This window comes from Pelodiscus sinensis, chromosome 3 (assembly GCF_049634645.1).
Source record: "Pelodiscus sinensis isolate JC-2024 chromosome 3, ASM4963464v1, whole genome shotgun sequence".
Classification (NCBI taxonomy): Eukaryota; Metazoa; Chordata; order Testudines; family Trionychidae; genus Pelodiscus; species Pelodiscus sinensis.
The window spans coordinates 79,475,276-79,496,717 of NC_134713.1; the positions used below are offsets into that span (position 1 = coordinate 79,475,276).

The 21,442-nt window shown below is 37.9% G+C and overlaps 1 protein-coding gene and 1 long non-coding RNA gene across 3 annotated transcripts in view; one reads left to right on the forward strand and one right to left on the reverse strand.

Annotated features, from left to right (window-relative positions):
- REV3L (REV3 like, DNA directed polymerase zeta catalytic subunit) overlaps positions 1-21,442 on the reverse strand; it is a 222,351-nt gene that overhangs the window by 76,065 nt on the left and 124,844 nt on the right. For both annotated transcript variants that reach the window (XM_075923987.1, XM_025184747.2), the window contains exons 6-16: positions 19,519-19,613; positions 18,771-18,875; positions 15,554-15,638; positions 15,321-15,469; positions 14,637-14,762; positions 12,256-12,493; positions 10,246-10,388; positions 4,718-8,918; positions 2,538-3,508; positions 1,807-1,889; positions 68-193 (exon numbers count right to left, since the gene is read on the reverse strand). In XM_075923987.1, the coding sequence (XP_075780102.1) occupies positions 68-193; positions 1,807-1,889; positions 2,538-3,508; positions 4,718-8,918; positions 10,246-10,388; positions 12,256-12,493; positions 14,637-14,762; positions 15,321-15,469; positions 15,554-15,638; positions 18,771-18,875; positions 19,519-19,613 (6,322 nt within the window). The remainder of the gene's footprint in view (positions 1-67; positions 194-1,806; positions 1,890-2,537; positions 3,509-4,717; positions 8,919-10,245; positions 10,389-12,255; positions 12,494-14,636; positions 14,763-15,320; positions 15,470-15,553; positions 15,639-18,770; positions 18,876-19,518; positions 19,614-21,442) is intronic.
- Positions 87-14,260, forward strand: LOC142827855 (uncharacterized). The gene is made up of 3 exons (XR_012902631.1): positions 87-222; positions 1,351-1,474; positions 6,079-14,260. It is a non-coding gene; the product is annotated as an uncharacterized LOC142827855 (long non-coding RNA).

A 21,442-nucleotide genomic window follows, 5' to 3' on the forward strand; every position in this document is an offset into this window, starting at 1 on the left:
GTAAATGTGTTAGTAAAATTATAAAGCATAAATAAAATAATGTATCTTTGCTGTTGCAGTAAGTTACCTCATGTAAAGCTTTCGCTTCTTGAAGATTTTGCACGCTGACTTTAAAACCGTAGGAGTTGTTTAAGGATGGCCCTTCAATCTGAGAAGTTTCTTTCTTTGGGGCACTGAGGGCAGCAAACTGATTCTATTGAAAGAAATATATGCAGCAAAAAGGTGAAAATCTATAGATTACTATATTTATATTTCATTTTTTATATCACTCTTCCTATTTAGCAACCTACATTTAGAAGTTAAGACCCTGAGGCTGCGTCTAGACAAGCAAGTTTTTCCGCAAAAGCACCTGCTTTTGCGGAAAAACATGCCAGCTGTCTACACTAGCCGTTGAATTTCCGCAAGAACATTGATGATCTCATGTAAGATTGTCAGTGTTCTTGCGGAAATGCTATGCTGCTCCCATTCGGGCAAAAGCCCTCTTGCGCAAATGTTATTTGTGCATTATTGTTTTGCGCAAAAAAGCACCGATGGCGAAAATGGCGATCGGGGCTTTCTTGTGCAAAACCGCGTCTAGATTGGCACAGACACTTTTCTGCAAAAGTGCTTTGGCACAGACGCTTTTCCGCAAATCTAGACGCTCTTTTCCGCAAATGCTTTTAACGGAAAAACTTTCCCGTTAAAAGCATTTGCGGCAAATCATGCCAGTCTAGACATGGCCTGACAGTCTCACAGTACCTGGGCTCTAGCCCAAATCCAAATGCCTACATGGCTATTTTTTGCTCTGTAATGCTCATCCAGTCAACTGACCCAGGTTCTGAAACTTGCTGCCACACTTTGTTTTTTGTTGTGTTTCCTGTACCCGCAGTGTGTGGCAAGCCAGGATGTGAATCTACAGTGCAGCACCTTGCCATGCACTAAGCTGCCATGTAGAAAACCCTTATCATATCTTCTTGTGTCAGTTTCCAGTGGGAAACCATCTGTTGTATCAACTTCCCTAATTTTAATGAAACCTTACAGCAAAATAAGAATTTTAAAAAGAGGGCAAGTGCCTCTTCAATTTCAACTTTCAGAAAGTTTCAAAGTAATGAAAAAAGTACATTTCAAAGGGGATTTTGTTCAATATGTGGCACTTATAAACTGAGCAATGAACAAGTGACTTTTGTGTTGGGTTGCTTAAACCTCTATGACAGATGCATCCAGAAGCACCTATTTACATACTGTATAATTCCATCTCTTGGTTGTGTTGTTATTTATATACACAGGCACTTATTCTCATTACTGTAATAGAGACACTAAAATGTTAACATTACATGCTTTCATTAGTTGTTTCAATTATATATTTTTTAGAAAAGAAATCACAAGAATATGAATGATAGAGGCATCTTTCAGATGTTAGTCTGTCTCTGCAAAAACAAGGAGTCCTGTGGCATCTTAAAGACTAACTGATTTAGTTGGGCATAAGCTTTTGCAGGTAAAATATACTTGTCTGATTCATCCCATTTAGGTGCATCCCATATTCCAACTTAGATACCAAGATTACTCTATTGTATGTGTTTATTATACATCCACATTCACAGATAATTTCCCACATCCCAAAAGCAAAAACAAAGCAAAAGCCCACAAAAAATAACAATTTATCACAGAGCCAACAAATTCTAAAAACTGAAAAATCAAAATATAAGTCCAAGTCAGATAAAGATACTTGCCTATCTTGACATATGGACTACTTTTTGCTTCTGAACTTAAAAGGGCAATTAAATGTAATCTAATAAACATTAATCTCTGTTTCCAATTCTTTTTTACCTTCATTTGTGTTGTTAAAAGTACCCTTCGAAAAGTGTCAGAGTTACTTCCTCTCCTATGACTCAATTTCTGCATCTTTGGTTCTGTGAAAATATACAACAAATGCAAAAGTTATTTAGTTTCCCTCAAACATTCTCAGAAAAGTGAACTACCTACCAGAAAACAAAAAAATTATTCTAGATAATATACTGTGCATAAATTGATCATCTCCAGTCGCAAGAACAGCTCTGATAGCACTTTGTGCCTTTTACAGAATATTGGGCACTGTATAAGACAAATACCACGTGCTTATTTTGGAAAGTCTTAAAATTTAAGATATTTAATATTTATATTCTAATTTCCAAATAAGTATGTTTTTTGAAACATACAAGTGACTTAACTAAAATACTTAATCAAAATAATCTGCATTTAATTTCAATAATGTTGTTTAACAATTGTTACATGTTTTAACTATCACTTTAGAATTCATATTTTAGACACAGTACTGCACTTTTTAAGAAGTTCTAAGACTCTAAATCTGAATTTATAATTGAATAATTACATTCACGGGATAAACACTTGCAAAATATATTACTTTGAAATATAAAAACATGTTTTACTTGCCCTTCCAGTAGAGAAATTGGTTATTTTTCAATTATTTTATTATAATTATTATTGGTTATTTTTCCTCTTATTAGCAGGAAATATTTTTGTGTTCCTCTTGTTGCACCTAGCTTTATGAATAAATTTACCTGTTGATAAGGGAGTAAAATCAAGTGCTTCAGCTATTCTTTCTTGACATTTTCTCTGTACAATTGGTGTGCTATGTACGCAAACTGATTCAGAATTTCCAGCACCTTCTCTGACCACACCTGGAGATGTTTTGAAGGATGCCCGACCTTCATCTTTGATAAGTCTTTGTACACTCTCACTGATTGCTGCCTCATTTTCTTCAGGAGACAAAATTATGTTCTGACTCTGCCAGTCTGCATCTTCTAAACTAGACTGTTTTGAATCTGGGGATGCTGCTTGTTGCCAAGGTGGAAGCATTGGAGAATCCGGTGAACTATAATTGACATAATAATCTTCCTCCTCTTCTTCTTTATCAAGTTCTATCACTGAAGGAGCAAGTACCAGTGTCCTGCTTTCAGACGGAATTTTACTGGGGTCTGTGGTATTTGTAGAAATCTGTACAGAGTTAATATACATATCACAAGTTTCCTTGGTCTGTGTTGGTGTAGGATCTTCCTGTGAAACAGAAGCATCTTTTGTAAGCATAAGAGGTCTGCTCTCTTGCAAGTTAGGTAAACTGAAATCCTTAGCTGCTTTTACTATTTCGGGAGGCTGATCTTCAGACAGTGCTATAGATCTGAAATTCTCAGTTGCTTTTTCTTTGTCATCAGGCTGATTCGTAAGCAACTTCTTGACATGCTCATACTCCTCTTTGGCGTGAAGCCACATCTGAACCTGATGGCGACTTGGTGCACATTTACAAGGCATGATGACTATTTTTTTATCGTCACTAGTTTTATGGCTATTACTTTCTCCTTTGCCAGTAATGAAATGACAATTACGTGGTGGTGACCCTGGTCTGGGATTCTGTGTCATTGCTGAAAATGCAGTCTTCCAAAGACGTAATCCTTCTAATGAGAAATCTCCCTCAAACTCAGGTAGATCATTTGGAAGTCTAGTTTCTACTGTGAGAAGCCGTCCTCCAATCTCCCTGTAAAGAGAATATTATAAGCTATTATTATACTCTAAACTCATTCTTTCTAGTGAAGGGATGAGACTTTCAGAATTATTCTTGGTGCTTCAAAGATCTATTCCAAATGCTACCTGCTTTACCTTTTATCTTCCACACTACGTATCCTACAACATTCATCAACTTTTCATCTACCAAACACCCCTGAATCAGCAAGGAAAATCACAAAAGAATAAATTCAATCATGTCTTTTCCTTCAGGGAGAAAGCATACTACCCTCAACAGAACTCTCAACACTTATTAGTTCACGATAGGAATAGGTACTTTAACAGGTGAGGCTTATCAGTCATAGTTAACCGGTGGGGGCTGGCAGGGCGGGGCTCGGGGGGGAAGGGGACTGCTCCAGCCCAGCTAAGCTGGAGTGGCTCCCCTCCTTGTCCACACCTGTTTAATTGGTTAACCAGTTAAACAAAGTTTAACTGATTAATTTCTGGAAGAAGCAACTATTAGTACATCTAGTATAGAATTAGTAAAGGTAATATATGTACACCTTCAGCACAGTTAGGAAGTATCCCTTAGTACCCTGTGCAAACGTGACCAGTTCCACTATTTGCAGACATCACAGCATGGTCAACAATCCTCATCATTAAAGATATGGGGTGTCTATGCACTTGTCAGAATTATAGGCAGTCCTCAAGATGAAAACTAGGAAGAGTCCTGATAAGTGTAATCTCGACAGCAGGGATAGACAACAGGAGCAAAATATGGATCATCCAGATGCTTCTGAATGGACTGAAAATCTTTTTACTTACTTATTATTATTTATCATTATTGCTAATGTGGTAGGAAAAAAGTTTCTCTGGAGTCTGGACCTTGACAAAATAACCTGATTATCCCTGCTCTGGAACAAGTTGAATGGCCAAATGTCTTTGTTTACAAAGGGAGAAGATAGTCAGCTCATTCTTCCTTTGAGCATCTCTAGGCACACCAAAATTGGCATGTGGCATTAAAGTAGATAATGATAAAGGACAGACAATTAAAAAAAAATGTAACTACAGAGTTAAAACAAAAGCCTTGACATTTCACTTCAAATCTGTTACACATCTGAGAATGAAAAATTCTACATATAGCTAAAATTAGTTTTAGGAATGCATGTAATTAGATTTAACATAATTACAAATATACATACATATAGAAATGCCTTGTAAAATAAACGTATAGACAAATTACCTGGGCTTTTCCGGTGCATCAGACGGATTGCTACAAAATGGTTCTTGGTAAATTGTTTCTGCAAGATCATGATCCAGCAAAGTTGCCATGATTTCTTCGCGACTTGGTGGGGACATGAGTGGTTTAAGAATGTGAGCAGTACGAGGTGCAAGACTTCCATTCTTTGACTGTGAGGGAGAATTGGTTGATCTTGGTGAACTATCTGGAGTTGGAGTTAATCCTTCATTGTTTCTTGAAACATACAGCTCTAAATCCTCAGAAGCTGTATCTACAAGCTCACCATCTGGAGAAGACAATACGGAAGTAAACGAGGTATTAACTGAACCAAGTGGATGACATGGTTCAAAAGTGGTTTCCTTCCTAGTGCAACTTTCAATGTAGTCTGAAGAGCTTGGTTGTGGAAGGCTAAGAAATACCTCTTTATTTATTGGATTTCTATTCAACTTTAATTTCTCATTTACATAGTCCCCAGCCTGTTGCGTACAGAAAATATCTACTGATGAGTTAGTTCGAGAAGTTGAAGGATGAATATTGTTACTCCACTGACCATGCCGATGGTTCTCATTGTTATCTAGAGAAGTTCTCTCAAAAAGTTCAGGGCTTAAAGCACCAGGTGGTATCCATGTACCTGCGTCTGAAGAGTGATGTTTTTCTTCCTCAGATTTTTGGTTATTGTGAATGAAAAGTTCATTTTCTGCTGTTTGTCCAGGAAAAAGATCCTGAACTGCATCACTCAAAAACTTCTGTGGCAGACTTTGATCTGCTGGGACAAACTGACTGGCAGAGTACAAACTGCAAAATCCAGTCTGCCCTATGGTGTTTATATCAAAATTGTAATTATGGTCTGGTGACAAGCTGTCTTCAAGTGAGTAACAGCTTTCAAAGCCTGGGTCTGAAAAAATAATGGGGCTGTCATTAGATACAAAATGGTCACTCTGATTAGTGTTATGCTGGTTTGAAGAATCTGCTTTTAAAGGTTTGGGTGTTTTTTCTTTAGGTTTTGTATTTCTGGGAACGCGAGACTTTCTTGGTGATGTGACCGACTGTGATTTTTTAATTGCTTTATGTTGTTCAGGAGAGCAAGAAATATTTTTGTTTATCTTAGATGTAACTGATAATGGCTCTTGAGTAATACCTGCATGTTGTGCTTTTTGCTGTCTCTTTTGTAATAATTCTTTTAGAACAGCTAATCCAGACTGTCCTTCACTGAATGCTGATGGAGTCACTACAGCCCTGTTTTTACACTGGGGGACTGTTTTTGTTTGGGAGGTGGTTTCTAACAAGGACTGATGTTTTATTCTTTCAGGTTTAAAATGAGACATATCAAAAATAAATCCTCTCTGATTTTGTTCCCATTGTAGCTGTTTCACTGGACTCCTCAAAGAAGTTACAAAGCAGTTCTTAGGCAATTGCTGAGAGCCATGGGTTTCCTCAGATGATTTAAGTATAGAAGAATAGGGATCAGATGGATCGGTATGTTTTGATGCTTCTGGTAAGCACATAATCTGCTGCTGCTTACTGTCTTTACAATGCAAAAAATTAGTGGCATGCAACTGATTTGTCTTTAGTGTATCTAGGAAGCTCTGAGTTTCATTTAATTTTCCAGCTGATGACAAGTACCTATTTTGTGAATTTATAATCTCTTCTGTTTTTGTAGATGTCTTATCTTTAGAGATACATACATTTTGGGTTACCTGAGATGAATGGTTAGATGGATCAAATATATTATTTTGAATCAAACTAGATTCTTTCATTCGAAACACTGCATTTTGAATTTTAGACTTTTGGGAGTTTATTTTTATTTCCCTTCCAGGTATTACAGAAGCAGAAATGACAGATGAAGGAAGATTTTCTCGTGGAGAAGACAAACTTTGTAAATCCACAGACTTATCAGTTTCCAGAAATGGATGAAAATAGCCAGATGGCTCTCCTTGTACATCAGTTGTTGAGGCGAATTGTGTTGATGGTAGATGTCCTGTTGAATAGCCAGTTAGAGGAACATCTTTCTGAGTCACAAGTGGTTGTAAGCTGCCAAAGTTGCAAGTAATTTCAGGCAGATCTTGATGTTTCCGCACAAATTTAACTTCGGCAATAGAGCGAGTATTTCCTTTTTCATCTTTAAATGTCATATGCTTTCTTGACATTTTTTCAGCTATTTTTTGTCTCTGTTTTGTCCTAGGTTTCTTCTTTCCATCATTTGATGTTTTATTCATCTTGTTCCTTTTCTTAGTAGCTACAGTACCAAATTTCTTTTTACATTTCTTAACCTGAGTTTTTGCTCGACTGTTTTTTCCTACAATGGAATTAAGAGTCTTGCTGATGTACATGTTAGGACCCTTAATAAGCAAAGCTTCTTTGTCTAGTTCATTGATAATTTCTTCTGCTTTTGGGTCAGTGGGAGACCAGCAGCGAGGAGGAGATGCATTAACTGGGCTAATGCTTCTCTCAGAGAGAAAACCTAATTTAGACATAACATCACTATAGTGATAGTCACAGTCTTCAGTTTCAGCATTATAAGATGGTGAAGGGGGAGAAAGGATTGCATGAGCTCTTTTTCTGAAAGATAAAGTTCTTTTAATATTTTTACTATTTGCTTTTTGGGGTTTTCCAACTTTTTTCTTAGCTGACTTATGCTTTGCTTTCCTTCTGTGATTTTTCTTTGGCGTTAATGGGTAAATAGGATATTTGGTTGCAGGAGAGTCAGGAACTTTTGGCCAAAAGTCCTTTAAAGGTGCAAGCTTTTTATACTGGTTCATCTTTTCTTCTGTAAGTATCACTTGTTCCTCACTCGAGTCTATTTTTCCTATTTTAACAAGCATATTTTTTCTCCCTCTAAATCTATTAATGATAATGTATTTGATAATAACGGGTGGCAGTTTTTTAGAGAGTTTTCTACGTTTTCGAGACTTCTGAGACCCATCCAAACTTTCACCACTTTCTATGGGCTGAGGTAGGCTGTTTTTTGAGTTGTGCATGACAAAACTTGATTCACTATCTTCAGTCTCATAATTTACTTTTCGTTTAGTTCGGAGTGTATATTTATTCCCACATAATCCAAATGACTGCTCAGTTTCCAGGGATCCATCTCTAAATTGGTAGTCAATACAATTAGCATTATTTGTAGGCATTTTGTTTTCAAAAGCACCATGAGGAACTTGTACTAAATCACTAGGCAATGCACTATATTTGTCAGGAATGTTACTGCAAGCATCATCCTGTGTATAGCAGCTTTCATTCATGGATGCAATATCATTGACACCTGAAGGCTCCTGATGATTGCTAAGACCCAGTTTCTTTTTATTCAGCTTTAACCTGGATTGTCTGTTGCTTTGCTGTAATTTATATGTCACAGGAGCTAATTTTTGTGGTCGATTGAGACAATTAGAAAGAACAACACTGGGAAAAAACATATAATGTGCTGCTTGTTGACTGAGGCTTGGTTTTTCTGTCTTATGTTCCTGAAATTCTTCATACCTAATTTTAAGTTTATTAAGGCTACCTTCTTCATCAGTGCTACTTTCAACAGAATGCCCCACAGTTCGATTCCCTCCTGAGCAAGACATTAATTCACAACTTCCTGTTACTGTTGATGGGAAAAAGCTATTTATACCTGTGCCGCTGGATTTTTCATTTGCTTCAGAGGGCATTTTATTTCTGGAGTGGCTTAAATCAGAAAAACTGAATGAGTTCTTATTCAACACACTATCACTAATGTGGCAGCTCATATGCATAAAAGAGGCATCTTTCTCTACCTTTCTGATGCTGGTGTACTTCCTGCTTGGTATCTGTCTGCTCACTGATGAAATATCTTCTTCATATTCAAAAATATTATTTTCACACGAAGAAACTGGGAGAATATCCTTCTTATTACTTTCCTTGTGAGAGTTTTCAGAATGGGAGCTATTGCTGAATGATGTTGGGCATTTTGCCGCGTAAGTGCTTTCTTTTGTGAGAGAATGGACTGAAAGATCAGGTCTTACTTCAGTGTTGTTTGGTTGCGACAGCTCTTCTACTAAATCTTCACTGTTCAAAACATGGGAAGAAAGGGCACTTGTGTGTTTACACTGAACAGTAATCTTAGCAGAAGACGGGGGTTCTAGCGTAGTGGCATCTTTGTGAAACATCGAGGTCTTTACAGACATTTTACTTGTTGCAATTATGGAGGAGTGAGTTCGAGAACTTTCATTATTCAAAGGATTGTCTGAAATGGAAGACACAATTATTTTTATTTTTTTTCTCCTCATTCAAAAGATCTATCTTAAGATATTAGTCATTAGGATATCTCTATGAAAGAAACTCCCATAAAAATCCAAATCATACTTCATTTATGGGCAAGATTGTTATGATTATGGCTATGTTTTACTCCCAGGTATTTTTAGTAAAAGTCATGGACAGGCCACGGGCAATGAAAAAAAATTCATGGCCTGTGACCTCTCCATGACTTATATCATACATCCCTGATAAATCTTGGGAGCTTGGCAGGAGCCCAATGTGACTCAAGAACCCCATAGCTGTTGGGAGTGGAGCGGGCAGCTGTGCACAGCCCAGGATCTCCACAGCCGCTGGGAATGGGTAACTGCGCAGTAGCTGGGAGCTCTGCTGCTGCTAGGGGAGATACTGGCAGGTCTGGCTGGCTCACTACATTGGCTCCTACATGTACAGGTGGCTGGGGGTCTCCATTCACTGAACCTACCTTAAGTGTGGGCTCCATGCATCCCTTGGCTGGGAGCTGCAGGAGCAATGCCTGAAGGTCAAGATAGTACACACACAGCCACCTGGCTGCATCCCCATCCAGGAACCGAGAAACATGTTGCCACTTCTGGGGAGCCCCCCTACCAAGGTAAGCACTGCCTGATGCCCTCACCCCCTCTTGCATCCCAGTCTCTGGCCCTGAGTTCCCTTCCACACCCAAATTCCTGCTGATGCTTGCACGGAGGGGTTAGGGTGGGTACAATGGCCTGAGACTGCCCCAGCAGTGGCCGGTGTGGCTGGCCCAGAGGCTGCCCATGCTACTCAAATAGCTCCAGACCAGCCACAGTGGCTGCTGCAGAAGTCACACAGATCCTAGAAAGTCATGGAATCTGAGTACACACAGGGAGTCTGGATTCTTTCATGTTTTCCAAATTCAGTATACTTACAGTGAAATCCTGGCAGGCTGAAATGGTCATATAAAAGCAGTAATTTCTATATTGTGCATGCATAATATACATTGAAACAGAAAAATGTCTATGGTACCTGGATGAGATTTACCCCCTCCATTTAGACTAACAGAAGATCCTCTTTGTGCAGACAATAACATAAAGCAAAAGAAAACCATGGTAGGAGAGGGAAGGTACAGATGAAAAAACCATAAGCCTTTTATACTGAATCATGTTATAAGCCAATTAACAGAATTTTAAAGGCCATTTCCTAGAATGTGTTGAGAGTTGACTTGGGAATTGAGGGCAGTAAGATCTTCCAAGATGAGTACATAGATCAGAAAACTACAAGCAGTAACAATTTTTAAAGTAATTCTACCGTTTACTTACCACCATTTTCATCTGCAGTTCCATCTAACTGAGGTATAGAGAGATTAGCTAGAAGCAAACTGTTACCACTCCATTCCATTTCTTCTTCTGAAGATGAATCCTCATCTTCAGTTGAGCTCTGATGCATATTTTTGCTCCTTGACCTAAAGGAAATGAAGCAACAATGATAAATACGGCATATTTTAGATTAAAAAAACCACAACCACCCTGTCTATAAGAAGTATAGTAAGTGGGAATGTCTTTTCAGAGGTGAGAGAGAAGGAAAATACATTTGTCAAATATTGCACTGAGATATCAATAACGGCATTAAAAAAACCCACAAGATCAGTGGCATTGGAGTGATATTTTGATTTTATATCATCATGATTGCAATTTGACAGTGCTTGATAGCAACTGAAAGTGGTGAGCTGTCCAGCTTCCAGGAAGCAGACACTTACATGTATTTAAACAACTTAAAACCTTTGCTGAATTACAAACATCATCATTATTGGCACATTCAATGAGGCCTAAGGCATAAATGGTCATGGAGACTGAACTTCATTTTACTTCTAGTCCTTGCCAGAATAATCTAAAGAACATTATAAGGAAGCTTGTATTACCAATGTTTGAGATACATGTGTTAAGTACAGCCATTATAGGAGGCCCCCGACTTGTGACCGCCCGAGTTCTGACCCACTGCACTTTCAACCATTTTTGTAAGTGCAGAAAGGTGCCGAAAACCCCAACTTAAGTGCTTGGTCCACATTTACAACAGAGCACGGTGCCTATTGTAAATGAGGGTTCAAGTTGCAACATCCCCGACTTGTGACGCTTCCCCAGGAACCAATTTTGTCGCAAGTCGGAGGCCTTCTGTAATGGCTTTTTGTTTTTTTTGTTTTTTTTTTTTTTAAATAAAAGCCACTGTGGCTGCCAAACAGTACTTTCCCAGACCTGAATAAGAGTGCCATGTAGCTCAAAAGCTTCTTTCACCAACAAATGTTGGTCCAATAGAAGGTATTACACCTCACCCACCTTCTCTCTCTAATATTCTGGAACCTACAACAACAATGCAAACAAAATAAGTACTAGCATAAGAAAAAAAATGATGGGGGAAAAAGGTTCACTTAAAATTTAAGAAAGACATTAGGGGAGGAAAAATGGGAGAATCAGAAAATAAGTAGCTCAGAAGCTCTACGTTAGAGAGATTTTTGTTCTTGAAAATACAGTAGGACTGAGGTGAAGAATCCTTAGATTTTCATACAACTAAGTTATTTGGTGGTTTCAAAACAGAAGGATAGAAAAATAGCAAGCAATTAAAAATGTTATGAAAATAAAAAGTGATACAAAACCTCTTAATAGAAATGCTTTAAAACTATTTTTGTATTTTGTATGCCAGAATGACATTATGGGTTACTGAAAATGCAAATAAGTAGTCATTTATAAACTCATGAGAACGCAAAAAAGAAAAAGTGAAATCTGTCCACTGAATCATTTTTGTACTTATTTAAAATGTTTCCCATTTTTGGATATCACTCATCTCAATTTTCCTTTTGGCAATACTTTGAAGGAGGAAAAAAGTAATAGTAGATAGAAAAAATGGGTTTGTGCCTAAAAAGTATGGGAATTGGGAGTCAGATATTCCAAGTTCTATTCCTAGCCCCACTACAGTTTTCCTGTATGATGCCAGAAAAAACACTTAATCATGCCTCAATTCTTCCATCTTAAAAATGGGGCTCTTAATTATTTCTTACCTGGGAAGAGAGATGTTAGAATTAATATATTAATGTTTGAAAAATGCTTTGAGTTTCTTGAATAGAATTCAAATACTCAAAGGCCTGACCAGAACTTGGGTGGAGAAATACTGGATATAGCATCCTTCAGGGGGCTGTCAATACTGAGTTGAAAAAAAAAGAATTCACTATAGAATGCATCCATAGCAAATGGTGACGGTTTCCTGTACAAATAAAACTGATCAAGCGTCACCACTTTAAAAGCCATATCTGGCCTGGAGCTAACATGTCAAATATGTACCTTCTTTTCGCCCCATTATCTTCAGAGCTGCTGTCCCATCTTTGGGACATGAGCAAACTGAGTTCCAGCTCTTCCTTTTCAATTTGTGGTTCATTTTCTTCATCATCGCTGTTCTGGAGATTTCTATAGCTTCCAAGAGAATTATTTTGAGAGAATGTTCTGTGTCCTCCCATTTGATACCCATCATCCTCCAAGCCAGCCAACAGGTGTATCATGGCCTGATCAGAAGTACTGTCCACTGCAAAAAAAGCCCACACAGACATTTCTTATTCTACTTGTAATTCTACATTTTATTCTATCTGTAAATCAATGTTTATATTCTCTAATAAAATAACTTTAAAATTATTGGGAAATGCAAGTTATCAATTAGGTAGTTGTGGGAGATGGTGGAGGCACTAGAAATACAGCTCTCTCTTCATGTCCACACTTTATTTTCCTGTTCTCGGTTTTACATCATCCTACTTGCCTGTCAGACTCCAATGCTGCCAGGCTAATACTTGATCCTTACATTTCTTCCTTCTTGCTCTGATTCTACTAAATTCACTCTCATCAAAGTTCCCTCTCTACAATTTCTTACACTTCATGCAGCATGGACGTGTCCATTTTGCGCAACCCTCCCTTTTTTGTGCAAAAATCCCAGAGAGGCATAAGGATCTTGCGCAAAAAGGCGTTTTTGCACAAAATGGACACATCCCCACTACATGCTTTTGTGCAAAAACCTGTTGCGAAAAAACTCATCAGAAGAGATTATGCAAATGAAGCACGAGAAAATGCTCCACACTTCATTTGCATTGCCTCTTCCAGGAAAACGCGTAGTGTAGATGTAGCCTTAGTCTCTTTTGCAGCGGCACCGCTTTGTTGACTCAATCAATTTGGGAACCACTATAACCCTCCTAAGACTTTTCAGCAGTACTATCACCTAGCCAGTTACTTCCTATTATTGTAGTTGTACATTTGATTTCTCGCTTACACTCAGTACTTTGCAGTTGTCTATATTGAATTTCATCTAGTTTATCAATATCAAGGTGGGTAAAACATAGCTCACTGGCTGCATCTGGCCTGCCAAGCCATTGCACATGGTCCAATGGGAGCCGTACACAGGCTCTCTGCCTGCCCTGCTTCCCCTCCACCTCCGGTACACTGCTCAAAGCAGCCAGCTGTAGGGCTATATGCTTCTCTGAGTGCTATGAGCCAGGAGGGAGAGGCTTAGAATCATAGAACACTAGACCTGGAAGGGACCTCGAGAGGTCATCAAGTCCAGTCTCCTGCCCTCACAGCAGGACCAAGTACCATCTAGATCATTCCTGACTGGTGTCTGTCTATCCTGCTAGTAAATATCTCCAGTGATGGAGATTCTACAACCTTCCTAGGCAATTTATTCCAGTGTTTAACCACCCACTGAGGGTGTGTCTAGACTACAGGGTTTTTTGAAAAAAGTGGCCTCTTTTTGAAAAAACTTCCCCTGCGTCTAGACTGCTGCCATGTCTAGACGGCTCGCTATTTCAAAAGAAGTGGTTGCAATCTAGACACTCTCTTTTGAAAGAGGCTCATAGTCTAGACGTACCCTGACAAGTAAAAAGTTTTTCCTAATGTACAACCTGAACCTCTCTTGCTGCAGTATAAGCCCATTGCTTCTTGACCTATCATCAGAGGCCAAGAAGAACAATTTTCCCCTCTCTTCCCTGTGACACCCTTTTATATACCTGAAAGCCGCTATCATGTCCCCTCTCAGTCTTCCCTTTTCTAAACTAAACAAGCCCAATTCTATCAGTCTTCTCTCATAGCTCATGTTCTCTAGACCATTAATCATTTCTGTTGCTCTTCTCTGGACCTTCTCCAATTTTTCTACATCTTTCTTGAAATATGGTACCCAGAACACGACACAATATTCCAAATGAGGCCTAATCAGTGCAGAGTAGAGTGGAAGAATGACTTCTCATGTCTTGCTCACAACACTTCTGTTAACTCCGCTTCACCTCCCGCTTCCCCCCCCCATCCCATACAATCTCACAGCTCTAACCAATGGTAACTGCTTGAGTGATGGACAGCATGCAAAGTAATCCCCATTCTTACTTCCCCCAAGGGTTTGCCACACTCAGAGAAGCAGATAGCCCTTGCAGCCGACCACTCTGAGCAGCATGCAGGGATGTGGAAGGCAGGGAGCCTGTCTCAGGGACCTGGATTGGTGAGAGATTATAGAAAGTGACACTGGAAGGCATCCTTTTAAACTGCAAACTCCTTGGGGCAGAGAGCGTGCCTTCCTCTGGGTTTGATACAGTACTATATCACAGAGGGAAAAGAATACAGTACTTTTCACAGAGGGAAAAGAATACAGCACCCAGTAGAAAAGAATGCATTATTCATGTGCTTGTTATACTCACTGAAAACTGCAGTCTGATTCAGTCTCTGAGACAGAGGTTGAAAACTCTGACTATTTTCCATGATGTTTAAAATTGCTTCTTCATTAATAAGTGCATCCTCCTCTTTATTAGTATCCCTATTAGGTTCTTTAAAAAAATCAGATGAAACTTGAAGGAGCAACATACATCAGTGTTTCAAAATAAGAAAAGTAATACAATTATTTAAAAAAAAAGAGTTTGTGGCTTTTAAACATTCAAGTATTTACAAATTATTTTAAGGCTTCTAAAAAGTTTCTTTGTTTCTATCAATTATGAAAATATTGATCCACAAAATGTCTTTGTGATGTGAAAATCCTGCATATATTGGGCCAGATTTTGTAATTTGCTTTATATTCTTTGCGCTGCTCAGGTAGCACAAAGAAAAACTAGCTCTCCAGTGAGGTATATTATTGATGCAGCAGGGACTAAATGAATATAGAGAGATGGCATAACTGGCTCCTAAGCATTCCTGGTGTAGGTTTACTTTACTGGAGTTAGGAGGAGCACAGTAAGGGGAAAAGTACTGTTTAGTTCAGGAGGTCTGTAACCAAGAGCTAAATTCTGCTCAATTTATTTATTTGGCTAGTATCTTTGCTGGCCAAAATATGGGAATATGTAAGGCAAATTAGATTTGTCCCTAAACTTGATGTCACTGAAAATATTCACCTGTGTCCAGCTTCTTATCTTTGTGTACTTCCACCATATTGGCTGGTGAACATGGAACTGCTTTAGGAGAAAGAACCTCTGAATGTAGTGTTAACTCAGCTGAGAACTCTTCTGATCCATTACTGTAGTCCAATGATCCTGACAATGTTCTAGTTAATTAAAAAAAACCTTTAAAATGACCATTCACATTATCACAAAAGGTTATAAATCATAGAAAATGGCTGATCACTTACACAGAAAAGTCATTTTGCTTGAGGATTTCCTTAAGTCTCTTTTGAAAGCTTTTTTCACTCTCTGTTGTTGGCTCAAATCCACGATCTTTAAGATTAAAAAAAATAAGTTTTGTTATTTGGAGGTTTAATTCTGATCTACTGACACAAAATGACTTGTGTATGACTGCTAGGATGATCACTTATATTAGTTAATAAATGTTTGAAAAATATATTTGCTTAAAAATCAGTTCAAATTTGAGTGCGACATCAGTGACCAGAAACCAAAGTAACAGAGCACAACAATTTTCAGTGCAGTTATTACTCCTGGCAGAATGCTGCATCACTGCACACATGCATAATTAATGAGTAACAATTTTTTGCACAGAAAAAAGCTTCTGCAGTTCTTCCTTTTGCCCACCAGAGGGAAAAGCTTGTGCTAGAACAGAGCAGCTTGCCCTGCAACCCCAGCAGAAAATAACTTTGGTTGGAAAGTAGCTGCAATTCTGCTTTTGTCCACCAAAGGGCATTGCAGTGCTAGAACAGAGCTGCAGCTCCCAGGCAGCTAGAGAAGAGAAAGAGTCTGTCTTCTTCACAGTGCCTGCTGGGCCAAGTCAGAAGACAGGGGCTGTGGGAAAACATACATTAGGGGGCTGCTGGAGAGGAGCATCAGATGGGGCTCAGAAGAGCTAGTAGGGGAAGACAGACTGGGACAGGAGCTGAATGGTAGTGCCGGAATAGGGCCATAGGGGAAAACTGAGGTGCAGGGCTGCACGGAGACAAGGAAGGGGGTACAGATCACATGGGAATGGGGTGAGTTGGTGCTTGAGAGGAGTGGAGAGACACCTTTGAATAAGTGGTGCAAGGACACATAGGGACAGGAGCAGATGTGCCTGACTGAATAGGAGAGGCTAGGGATCAGCCAGGACCCTACATGGGGAATCTCTCCCCAGACCCCAAAAATCCTGTTCCATACTTTTCCCACCCATACCCAACAATCTTCCAAGTTCACATACAGACTTCTTACCAGCAATTATTTCCCACTCCCTCAGCTCCTCCATTACCACGGATTCCCTTAAGCCTTTTCACTGCTTCTGAGAGTTGCAAGAAATATGGTTCTATATTACAGTTTAAAAGAATTATTACTCAGATTTCTGTGTTAATATGCCTAGTAAGGAATCTACTTGTCAAAAACAAAATCCTGAATCTTTTTTGTTGTTTATTACTCTAGACGTATTTGCTGACAGGTATTTAAAAATAAATGTCCAAAAATTATTGAAATTTGTGTGATTATATAATCTATGAACGACTAAAAATATTAGGCAAACGGAGATAGTGCCCTAGCTATTACTGTGCATTCGACTTTGAAATAAAAACTATACAGTTGTAACTAACACTGTACAGACAAAAACACTTAAGTATTATTTTTAGGAAGAATTTTTTTTAAATGAAGAAAACGACACTCAAACTAGACTTCTTTGTCAACAGATGATTTCCCTTAACAGAATGAATTCTCCATTAGCTATAGTCTCCAAGTTTACAACAGCAGCAGTGTCACAGTGTGGCAGATCTGAGCCTCAGTTTCCCTCATTATAATAGATTCAATCTAAAATATCACCTCACAAGGCTAAAGTGTTCCTTTTGAATACATGTATATACATAGGAAATGTGTAGCTAATGTAAACAAAATAATGGATTTTTCAACAGTTACACCTTCCTGCAGCATTTAAATAATGGATAATATAATTGTTTAAAGGATTATCAAAATTAGATGTTAAATATAAACCACTAAACAACTTATTTAATTCTGATCATTTAGGATTTTTAAACAAGCAATCTGAAAATGGTTGAAATAAATATCTTTTTGGATGAGACAGACAAAAAGCCAAGAGAGGAATACTAATAACTATCCTTAAACTAGATTAACTGTAATTGATTTTCATTATATTAAAAAAAATACTTTAAAATATTAAGGTTGCAAAGTCAAGAATTCAAAAGTTAGGAAATGCTAGAATTAATATTGTTCATGCAACCTTAATTTGAACTCCTTGTGTGTATGCATTATAGAACAGTCTTTAATCACAGCATAACTTTTATTTTCAATAGGAATTCTGCCTCATTTAATAAACAGATTAGAATTCTAAATTCCACTGATCTCTGAACATATTATTTTTATCCTCCTTATTCCATAGGCGGCCCCATGCATTATTTAGCATGCCATCACAACCTTCACTTAATACAAAATTATTTTCTCATAAGCATTTCCATGGCACTCATATTGTTCTATCTTAACTCTTCGCTACATTCATGAATGTTCCTTCTCCAATCCCCATTAAGTCAGGCGGCATTACTGTCTACATTTTAATCATGGGGAACTGAACACAGAGAGAAATTAAAATCAACATTGTAGAGGTGTCCACTAATTTTCAGTGCCCAATTTGAGAACAACTCCTATTGACCCTAAATGTTTGAAGTTACGCATTCAAAAGACAAGAAACACAGTTACTTGCCACCTATGAAAATTTTCATTTACGCGAGCTACCCTTTATCACATACAAACTATTTGGCCAAGGCAGGTACAGAATCGTTTTCTCTAGTGGAGCATTCAACTGCCTAAACCACATGACAGTCCTTTCTCTTCTTGCAGTCTCCTACCTCATTCACCAAACATCTCCAAACTTCTACAAAAAATGGTACAGGGAACTTAGAGATACTAGCTTCATTCACTACAGAACTCTGATTAATTTCAATAGTACAATTTTCCCAACATGATTAATTTTTAACATGACCAAAACAATGTATTTTTCCCTGATCTTGTTCTAAGAAACAACTACACTGCTTTAACTAAAACCTCACCAAAAAAAGAATTTAAAAAATCAGCCTTCGGCAGATCCTCATGTCCTAGAAAACATCAGTTCAAATGGTTTAAGTCTGATAAAGTTATAAACAAATGAATACAGGATATTATAATGTAAAGTATCAAGCAACCTTAAGTTCATTAAACACAGTACAGATAACAATCTGTGCTGTGTATAATACATTCTGGTTTTTAAATCACTTTTTCATATTTTAAAATAAAAATAAAATCCAAACATTGGATAATGCTCTTTCAGTGAAATAGAAACAATGAATCTCAAAACCCCTGAAACTTGATACATTAAACTTCAGCTCTGTATCCTACTAACCTCTCCTATAAAAATAATCTATAGACAAACTACACATCATTGTACATTTTGTTTACCTTGTGAATCAGATGAACTAATCTGAGAAGATTCATTCTTTTCTCTCCGGCGCTGCTTCTCATCTTCCCATATAGCTTGCAAACCAGGGTTCCTGCCAATCTGAGCTGGAAGATGCCAGAATGCATCAAGGAAAGGTTGTCAGGGTGAATAAATGAATTCCTTTAATAACTCTGACAATGGCATATTTTTCTACTAATAGCTTTTGCCACATCAGTCCCCTGCTGTTCACTGCAAGTCATCCCTTGCCTAGACATACTGGTGTAATATAAAGTTCTGGCATAATTCCTCTATTTATTTCCTAGTAACTCTTGCTTTTGAAAACTCTTACTACTAGTTGTGTGGACAAAAGCATAGCTTCTTTTGGCACTCATGCCAATGTTAATTTAGAGGTCATCAAGCAAGATGTGGTAGAAACACATTAACTTGGAATTTTACATCCCTTTTTTTACAGGCCAAATAAGCCTCCTGAGTCCCATTACTCAGTTTCTCTGCTGTTCCTGTGATGCTTGGCTTTTCTTCTAATCACCTGCTTTCTCCTCCTTCCAGTTTCCATTTTATTCTTGTTTATCAGAGTTTTGTATGGCTGCCCATCACTAAAGTATCCAAGCACCTCATTATTTATATTACATGCAGTATATCAGATGCCTTAATTGGGGTTTAGGGTTCACTGTGCTAGGCACTATAAAAACATGATAACATAAATCCCTGCCCTGAAGAACACTGCATATAGAATAATTAGCAATTCACCTTCAATATCCAATCGATTTAAAATATCAGCAGCTACTGCATCCACCTCTAATTCGCAGGTACTCTGTGGTTCAACTCCCTCTAATATTAAAGAGCTGCAATGAAATAAATATCACAGTCAGAAGGGTTAATTTTATAACTATTTTTCTTGTGACATTTTTAAAATAACTCTCTCTTTTACTTGGTGTGACAACCAGAATACTTGCAGGGAAAAAATTACTATGCTAATTCAGTCCGCACAATAATCAGTTATTATTGCTATTCACTATGAATTTTTAAAATCAACCAACATATACCTATTTCTAATCTGAAGTATAAATAAAGAGGTCATTTTTCAGGGAGGAAGTCGAAGAAGGAAGTGAAGATGCCATTTCTGAAATACTGTGGCAATGATATGTTTAAATGGATTTTAAATGCAAACATATTGGAGTACATATTTGAAAAAAATTTGCTTTTAATAGAATATTCTTACTGCTAATTCCTTTCTGGGATGCAGGGTCCACTGTTGTAGAACAGAAGTTGGCTCCTTTTCATATGCAGATTAGGCAAGGGAGCAGTTAGTAAGTAACTCTCATTTTGTCAACTTTCATCTGTAACACCTGTCCCTCCACTGCTCTCTCAGCAGTTTGGACAGAATCTATTTTAGTGGCATCCAGGACCCAGAAAGTAATTAGCAATAAGAAATCTCTACCTTCTGGGTAACAGTTCTATACTGCAAAACAGGTAGGACTGGTTCAGCATTTTCCATTAAATTGAAAGAAAAACAATGTAAAAGATGCCTTCCTTCTCAAACTCCATATAAAAAGACTGCTTGTTTAGGAGAGCATAACAAGAAAACAACCAAGAGAAACTGTCAGGGCCCCTAACTGAGCAAACTAAGAACTACTGGCTAGGAAAAGGTCTAGTAGGAGATCAGGATGGATAACGAGGTATTGCTTAGTGGTTTAAATACTTGCAGCAGAAAATTTCCATTTTCCTGTTGTACCTTTTATTGAACAAATCTGTTTGGCTAAGTCCCCACAAAGCCACTTGCAACAGGAAATGCCATCCTACAAGACCCATTGCCTGGGTGAATTCTCTGACGAATGAGAAAGTTTACTTGTACATATTCTCTCTCGGGCACAAAGGAAGCCTTGATTAAATCTTATGTGCAATGGACTTGTAAGGCCTAACTCATTAACATTCACAATACACTCTGAAAGCCTAAGACAGAAGTTACTACCTAACTGACAGCTACTAAGGACTTCTCACAGCTCAAGAAACTGTGATGTGTTACAGACAGAAGCTGCTAGTTGTCCAAACTTAACAGCCAACCTGGAATTCATGATTGGGCATTTAAAAATATAGAACCTGAAAGTAGTTGGCCCTGTTACAAAAGCAGTAAGAGCAGAAATTCTACTGACCTCTCAAAAAACATCTAAGAGAACAGAGCAGCAGCTCCCAGGCAGCTAGGGAAGAGAAAGAGCCTGTCTGTGGGAAGATTTTTTGGGAAAGTAAAAACTGAACTCCATTCAACTCTTCTCTAATTGATGTAAAGGTGTATGTTAAACAGCTCATCTGAAAAATGGAATAGTCCCTTAATAATATATTGCAGTCTCTACTTTCGGTATGAATCAGACAACAGTTTTAAGCGCTTAAAAGTCAAATATACTAGAGATGGGAACCTAAAAAGTGATCCACATGGTACTTAATGCAGACTGTTCACCATTATGCACATAATACCATTATCTCCTATCACTTAGAAGAAATGTGTAACTTCCATTTGTTATTTTGTTTTTAAAAGAACAACATACAATAGATAACTCTACAAATAGACTATAAAGAGAGACAGAAGAAAAGGTTTGGTAGCAATAAGAGAACATCCCAAGCATGAAGAGATTTCCAAATGACCACAAATTCACTTCCATACAACTTTTAGTAGAAA